At 52.6% G+C, this 8,038-nt stretch overlaps 1 protein-coding gene across 2 annotated transcripts in view; it reads left to right on the top strand.

The window, feature by feature from the left end:
- BNIP3 (BCL2 interacting protein 3) overlaps positions 1–7,465 on the top strand; it is a 7,945-nt gene extending 480 nt beyond the window's left edge. The window contains exons 1-6 of one of the 2 annotated variants that reach the window (XM_027900538.1): positions 16–147; positions 2,486–2,669; positions 3,573–3,657; positions 5,248–5,354; positions 5,461–5,610; positions 6,544–7,465. In XM_027900538.1, coding sequence (XP_027756339.1) covers positions 111–147; positions 2,486–2,669; positions 3,573–3,657; positions 5,248–5,354; positions 5,461–5,610; positions 6,544–6,595 — 615 coding nt within the window. In that variant the 5' untranslated portion in view covers positions 16–110 and the 3' untranslated portion in view covers positions 6,596–7,465. Of the gene's footprint in view, positions 1–15; positions 148–2,485; positions 2,670–3,572; positions 3,658–5,247; positions 5,355–5,460; positions 5,611–6,543 lie in introns of those variants that run through there. The other variant, XM_027900539.1, reaches the window with a different exon arrangement.
- The last annotated feature ends 573 nt before the right edge of the window (positions 7,466–8,038 follow it).

Raw genomic sequence — 8,038 nt, 5'->3', positions numbered from 1 at the left:
GCGGGAACGCGCGGCAGGCTGGCGGCGGGCGGTGCCGCGCTCAGACCGTGTCCGTCCGCCGCGGCCGCAGCACCGCCCGCACACAGCGCGTATCGCTCCGCCCCGCAGCAATGTCGCGACAGAGCCCGCAGGAGGAGAACCTGCAGGGTAAGGGCCAGGACGGGGCTGGGCCGGTGGGAGCAGCGCGCAGGACCGCGGGCGGGGTGGACGCCGCGCTGCCGCTCAGGGCCCGAGCACTGCGAGTTGGGTCCGGGCGGGGGCCTTTCAAGGTCGCGATATTCACGATATGCGGCGGTTGCGGTGCGAGGTGTGTGCGCTGCGGTACATCCCCCGGGCGGGGAGCCGTCCGGGCCAGCGGCTACGGCTGTGTGGGGGTCGGGCCCCTCCCAGGGATCGGGCTGGAAACAGCTGGATCGGGCCGAAATTCCCGGGAAAGGGGCAGGTCCGGGCGGCCACGGACACCGCGCTGTAGCGGGATTTTAACGGGGCACTGCCAGCCCCCTGCTGGATTTGGCCGCAGGCTCTGAAAGCCAAACCGTGACAAAATCAGGATTTCCAGAGCTGATCAGACGCTTGTTAATGCTGCTGGGCTGTGCTCCTGGAGTGTCCTGGGCTGGAATACGGGATACACCCGCTCCAGAGCCCTTCCCCGGGACTCACCTGCCCAGTTCCCATCACCTTGCGTGTGCTTTGCTCTGCTTGTGTTTCCAGCTTCGTGAAAATGCGGGCTCTTTCATTTCTAAGTGATGATATCACAGCACAGCCTTATTTTGGGGAGTGTCCAGAGGAAGAGGGAGAAGAGGGAAATGTGTGAAGCACATCCACTGTGCTCCAGCTGTTACAATCCCAACGCTCTCCCTGTTTTATTCTGCATTCCCAGCACTGTACCCAGTAAGATTTCAGCACATAGTCCTGATCTGAGCTCCAGGGGTTGTGGTTGTTCTTTGGTAACAACTTGGGCTCCCTTGAATTTTGGGGGAAAGGGTAGGGAAGGGTTTGTCTGGCTCCAAGCACACCCTCAGGCATGTCACGTGGAGGGGAAAATTCCCAAACAAACCCAAACAACAACAGACCAGCTGTCAGGGAAAAGGGTTTTTGAAGGAAAACTCGGTGACCCACCGTGTGTTTATTCAGCGGGGTTTTGGTACTTTGGCTGTTTAGGTGATGATCTTTGGATCCTCATGTTGTTTGTTCAGATGAGGCACTTTAGCACTGTGCTATTTCCATGTAATTCCTGGGCCCTCAGTCCTGTCGCAGCCAGGATATCTGTGGTACCTTTGCTCATCTGATATTCCTGTTCCACGCTAGATCCCTGCATTGGCTGCTCCCCTCCTGCATTCCTGTAACTCTGCTCCCTTAGCCATGGAATCCCAGGATGGGTTGGGTTTGAAGGGACCTTGAAGACCATCCACTTCCAGCTGTTGTGGTTTTACTCCCTGAGCTCTGTCCCAGGAAGCAGGAACAGCCCAAACCCCACTATCTCTGTCTATCCCTTTCCATAGCTATTCCTAAGACATCCTTCCTGCTGTGCTCCCCAGAATTCAGGGAGTTCCCCCTGCCCTCCTCCTGTCCTTGCTGTGCCTGGCCCACACGTGTCCCACAGCACAATTCCATGGGCACTTCTGTAATTCAGGCATTTTCTGTCCTCTGAGCTCATTCATGGGGGGCTCGCTTTGAACTGACAGAGGGGTTAGTTGGGATACTGGGAAGGAATTCTTGGCTGTGAGGGTGGGGAGGCCCTGGCACAGGTTGCCCAGAGAAGCTGTGGCTGCCCCTGGATCCCTGGAAGTGTCCAAGGCCAGGTTGGACAGGGCTTGGAGCACCCTGGGCTAGTGGAAGGTGTCCCTGCCCATGGCAGGGGGTGGAACTGGATGGACTTTAAGATCTCTTCCACCCAAACCATTCTGGGATTCTGTAAGAGAGAGAACAGCCCCAGGCCCTGCAGGGAGCTGATCCCTGCCTGGGAGGGAGTTGTTATTCCCTCCCTGAGGAAAACAAAGCCCACGTGACAGTGTTAAATATACTGTGAGGAGCAGACACATGCCAGGCCTTGCCACGCACCCGCTGTTGCTTCACAGCAACACCTACAAACAGCACAGGAAAAGGCTGAACAAAACAGTCCCCGGGTTCTGCAGCCCAAAATAATTTCAATAAGTGAATAAATGAGCTGTGGCAGCAAAAGTCCCTGAGATTATTTTGTTTGGCTGCCACCTATGGTAAACAGTAAAAATGAAATATAACCCAAAATAAAAGATCTTCAGCTGCAGAGGGAGACACAGTGTACTGAACAGCTGCTCCCCAGCCCTGTGAGCCTCCCCAGCTCCCCTGCTCTCCGGCATTCCATGGTGTTTATGAGCAGGGAGGCAGGGCTGGCACTGTGTGTCCCTGTGCTGTCACCCTGGGCAGGAACACCGGGGTTGGCTCTCAGAGGCCTCCACCAAAACCCCTCCGGTCACTCGGGCTCAGTTTTCCTTCTGCCGAGCAGGGTCCTGGGTGGAACTGCACTTCAGCAGCAACGGGAATGGCAGTGGGAGCTCTGCCTCCTCGGGGAGCCAGGAGCAAGTGCCAGCCTCCCTCTCCATCCACAACGGGGACATGGAGAAGATCCTGCTGGACGCCCAGCACGAGTCAGGCAGGAGCAGCTCCAGGGAGAGCTCCCACTGTGACAGGTGAGCAGGGCTTTGCTGGGCACAGGGAAGCTCGTGGACAAGGGCACCTCGGGTCCCAGGCACAGACAAACACAGAAATGTCCATGTCTGTGTATTTACATGTGTCCCTGTGTGCGCACAGAGGGAGGTTTCTTATGTAAAGGTATTTAAATGTTAGAGCAATGGTGGGGTAAAGCCTGTCCTGAAACCAGGAGGGAGTTAAGAGAGGAAATGACTCCAGAAGGCTTCTCTCATGGCCTGAGGATGCCATCCCGGGGTTTTGGTGCCTCCTGACAAGTCCAGCAGCAGCTGCACTTCCCCCAGGTGTGCTGCTGGAGTGCAGGCAGCTCCCTCCTCCCAGGGAATAAAGCACGCTAGGGCCAGGGGTGGCTGTGGATCAGCCCTGGGCACTGCCAGAGCTGTCCTTAAGGACACAGGGGCAGGGAAAGGGGACACAAAGTGTACCAAGCAGATTTCCAGGAGCTTCACACAACAGCTCAGCCCTGGGGCAGGTGGTCAGGCAGTGCCAGTAATTCACTGACTGCATTTTGGTGGAAACTGCAGGACTCAACCGGATAGTGGGATGCAGAACTGCCTGGTCTCATCTGGCTTGTTTGGATTGAATCCAAACCCCTCTGATTCCCCTCTTTGCTGCCCATTGTTGTGGTGTAAGGGCAGCAGGAATCTGGGCAGAGTGTTGGAAATCAGAGAAAATCGTCTGTGATGGGTTGTGGCACCCACTGACAGATCCATCCCTTAGGTTGTGATCCATCTGGATGGATCTGACAGATCCATCCCTTAGGTTGTGGTCAGGGCACTTGGGGACAACGTGCACATCAATGTCCCTGAGTGGCTGTTGGTGCAGGAACTGTGTCATGGAAAACTTAGTGATCCTTCCTTCCCTTTGCTTCTGTTTTCCTGCAGCCCTCCTCGTTCCCAGACCCCTCAGGACAGTCACAGAGCTCTGGAGATAGAGAGTCACAGCAGTGGGGAAAAGAACAGCTTCCAGGTAAGAACCTCACCTGGCTTTGGGAGAGGGAAGTTCTCACTCTCAGAGGGTGTTGGGAAGGAACAGGGGGAGCTGCTGGAGCAGAGACTTCCATAACTCAGAATATCCTTGGAAGATCCAGGCCTGGAATGTTTGTGTTCTTGACTTTTGTGGATGTTTTGGATTGATTTTTTCAATCTGTAACTGAGGTTTTTTCAGAAGGATTTCCCCTCCCGCTTTGGCTACCGACTGGGTACATTTCCTGCATCCCCCACAAAGAAATTATGTTTAAATACACCTTACCAGTTTATTAGGAATGAAAAAGGGAATTCGACAGCATCAAGAATTTCTAGAGTCGTTTAAATGTGGCAGCCAATAACAGACAACTTCCAAGCCCTGCCATGGGATTCCAGGTTTTTTAACACCTGGTACTTCACCTGAATGCTGCTTTGGAAAACCCAGTTATTACTGATTTCATTTGGTATGTTTGTTTATACACGTGCAAGGAGAGTGAGTAAATACATTTGAGACAAGAGTGGGGGAAAGCTTGCTGTACATGGACCATTTTATCACTGCAGAGCTTATTGCAGGATGACAAGCTGAAATCTGAAGTCTGCAGTGTAATAAATTAGCTTTTAATATGAAAAAGCATTAATTACAAAACATGCTGAGGAGGGAAGTATTTAAAGGAAGTGAATTTCCCCATCATCTCTGCAACTCCTGCAGGACTCCAATGACCCACCATTAGGTAGCTAAAATTGGAACTGGAAATGATTATTTTTGTTTTATATTTTCAGAAACACCCCTCAGCTGTTTCAAGATCATTATTTAGATTGAGAACAAATAATCCCAAATTGGAAAGCCTTCAGAATCCCAGCTGCCTGGGCAGTTTTATTTCCATCCTCTGTGTGTGTGTGTACGTGTGTGTGCATCAAGAGCTGCTTGAATTCTGGGAGCAGGATCTATTTTTATCTCCAGGCCTTGGCTGCATGGAATGGAGCTGTGCTGAGCCAGGAGCTCTGCTCTTACTCAGCGTTTTTGCTGGGTTTCACCTGACAGCAAAGCCATGTTTTTTGGGGGATTTATTCCCTGCACAGGTGTGAGCACAGCCCTGGGTGCGGTCACCTGGGTGCCCAGGATGGCCCCAAAGCTGGGGAGATTCACATGACTGGAAGTATTCCCTTGTAGGAGCTTGACAAGGAGCTCCAGTGGCACCTGCCCAGCTCTGAGCACGGGCAGGAAATCCCTCTACCCAGTGTCCATCAGACTTGGGAGCTGGGATAAGGCAGGAAAACCCCTCTGCCCAGTGTCCATCAGATTTGGGGATATTTTGGATCCCATGTGTAAGGGTTAAACGAAGGGCTCTGGCATTTCACTGCCAGGGCAGCCTTTACTTGATCTGATACGGGGATATGGATGTGGGATATGGAACATGGTCTTTGCCATTCACATCTCGCTCTGGAGATGGATCTCCCCATCTGGCTCTGGGATCTGAATACTTCAACAGGAGTGGAATGGGAAGGGATAGGAGGGGTGAGTGTTGGAGCAGGAGCTTTGGCAGCTCGTAGCTGCCCTGTGTCCGAGCACTGTTTGATGGCGTGTCTGTTCCAGTCCGAGGAGGATTTCCTGGAGAGGAGGAGGGAGGTGGAGCGGCTGCTGCGGCGGAACGCGGACTGGATCTGGGACTGGTCCAGCCGGCCCGAGAATATCCCCCCCAAGTGAGTGCTGACACAGCCCCTGCATGGGCCTCCTGCAGCTTTTCCTGCCCCAGGCCTGAGCATAGATCTCTCACTCCTGGGCCTGTGCTTTCCTCCCCAATCCCAGGGAATTCCTCTTCAAGCACCCCCGGCGCACAGCCACCCTCAGCATGAGGAACACCAGCGTCATGAAGAAGGGGGGGATATTCTCTGCAGAATTCCTGAAGGTTTTCCTCCCATCCCTGCTGCTTTCTCACCTGCTGGCCATTGGACTAGGGTAAGGTTCAATTAAAAAAAAGAAAAAAAAGTAGTTTTTTTTTAACCTGTTTTCTGTCAGGCCTAATTCTGATTCCCAGTTCCCTCTTTGTCCAAGAGAGGAATAACTTTTCTCCCTGAAGGGGGACAGATGGTTATTCAGGAAGTGCTTCCTGTCTCTGGTATTGCTGGATGGTTCAGGTTTTCCTTTGCTTTCCTCACTAGTTGGGAATTTGTCAAAACAATTAAGGGGCAGTGAAACGAGTTTTGTACATTGGAACTGTAGTTACACAACACTTGGCTCCTCTGGAGATGAGACCTTTAATCTCACAACTAATGGCAAAGGGCAAAAATAGTATTTAATAGATTTTAAGGTTCTACTGACACCTGAGAGGGAGGGAGAACACAAAAAAAATGAGGACTTGGGGTTTTTTTATGATTTAGGGTTTAGAAAGAGCTCCAGGACACAGACACTGACCCCTTCCCAAGGAAGTTGAGGGTGTGGAGATGGAGGAGGTGGAGGGACAGAGGGGGCTCTTCCTAAATCTCCTGTGGTCCCCACAGTGTCCCCAGCATCGTTCAGGATGGGGAGGGCACAGGTTCTCTTCTTGCACAAGCTCAGAATCTCAGCCACAGAATCCTGTAAAAGGAACATCAAACTCACTCAGTCCTTCCAAAATGAACCTGTAACTACCAGAGACAGTTACAGCATGATGAAGTTTGGGGCTAAGTGCCAGGTCCTAGAGCTGGGGAGTGGTACCAGACCAGTGTCCGTCACTGGGGTGAGGACTGAGCTCCAGAGCAGTTGATTTTCCTGCTTAACTACATCTGGCAGTGCTGCCCCTGCTGGGAATTGCAGAGGCAGTGGCCTGGCAAGGGGAGTGTTCCTTGTGTGCTGTACTTTGTGTCAGTGACTCCAGCCTTCGCTGACCTGACCGCGTGTTCCCACCCCCAGGATTTACATCGGGAGGCGCCTGACGACCACAGCTTCCAGCAGCTCGTTTTAGGGCACCCGGAATCCTGGGATGGGAGCGGAGCAGACTCACCTGGAGCGCAGGAGGTGCAGAGCCGGGAGGGGGGAGCTGGTCGTGGCGCCGTCGTCGTGTGTGTCCTGTCCGTGTCCTGTTTTAGTTTAGTCTAACGAGTGAGAAGGGCTCCCGTGTCACATAGAGCCGCCTGGATCAATCCCTTCTGGATCAATCCCCTCAGCACGTGGCAGATGCTGTAACGTCCCTTAGTGCTTTGTAGTGAAGTACCTGAGAATTAGAGCTACTCAGTGTTTTAAATCAATCCCAGCTTTAACCAGCCCCTGGGAGGGGCGCGTGTCCATCCCGCCCCTCCTGCCTGTGGGTGGGAATGTTGTCACTGCTCCGGTAGTCCTGACAGGGAGGGATCAGCCCAAACAACGTGTGGCCTTATGGACTGATACGGGAATTCCGAGGAGCTGTCCCCTGCCCTGGGGCAGCTTCTCCTCAGGTAGATGTTGCTTAGTTCACTTTGGTGTGAGGTGTGAAGTGGTGAGACACAGAGGGAAGAGATGAGCACGTGGGTAAAACTCCATCAGTTTGTCCTAGTTCAGAGGTAGAGTTTGGATTTAGTGCCTAACAAAGAGCTGCTTTTGCCAGGACATTTATTTAACCCCGTCACTGGTTCCCAGCTGTACCTACCGCAGGCTGGCGCTTCACAGGCTTTATCTGTCAAGTAGTAAATCTGCACCCAACACCCCAGCCCTGGGCACGTGTTCCCAGGGTGGCTTCTCCTTGGTTTTTACTGATGCAATGCCTTTTCCTTCAGTGATTTTACTTTATTTAATGAGAAAATGAATGTTTGCCAAAATACCATGTTTTATATATTTAAATAAAAAGGTTCCTGGTGAACTCAGAGTTTCCTCATTCCTTTTTCTCCAACAATGAAAGGAGCTGGCAAGGCTTTTTGCCTCCAGACACGAGTTTCACCCTGGTCACTTCACAACTGACACAAAAATCAGGAGTTTCTATAGAAACAGCTTCAGAGCAGTCCTGCACGTTGCCCTGCTGTCAGCAGGCACTCGGCAACCCCCCCAGCCCTGGCCCTCTTGGCTCCTCCCTGCTCAGGCACAGAGGGCTCAGAGGTACTTAAACACTCCATGCTTCCTCATTCTTCATCTATCTTGATTTTAATTAGAATTTCATGGCATAATTATCACTGAGGGGCTGAGCCCACGTCCTGGATCTGCAGTTCCACAGCTTCAGTCTGGAGAGCTCTGCCTGAAGCCATTGGGCTGAAATAGAACCCCAGAGTGGCCTGGGTTGGGAGGGACCTTAAAGCCCACCTGGTTCAAATCCCCTGCCCTGGGCAGGGACCCATCCACCAGGCCAGGCTCCACTGGGCAGCAATTCTATCAAACTGACACCGAGATCTGTTTTAAGGTAAAATGAAAAGGGTAAAAATTCCATGAATAGTCAAAAACT

This window comes from Empidonax traillii, unplaced genomic scaffold, assembly GCF_003031625.1.
Source record: "Empidonax traillii isolate 1590-97213 ecotype Southwest subspecies unplaced genomic scaffold, ASM303162v1 scaffold738:size396264, whole genome shotgun sequence".
Lineage (NCBI taxonomy): Eukaryota > Metazoa > Chordata > Aves > Passeriformes > Tyrannidae > Empidonax > Empidonax traillii.
Note: the sequence above shows the minus strand (reverse complement) of the source record. Positions and strands in the feature narration are given on the sequence as shown.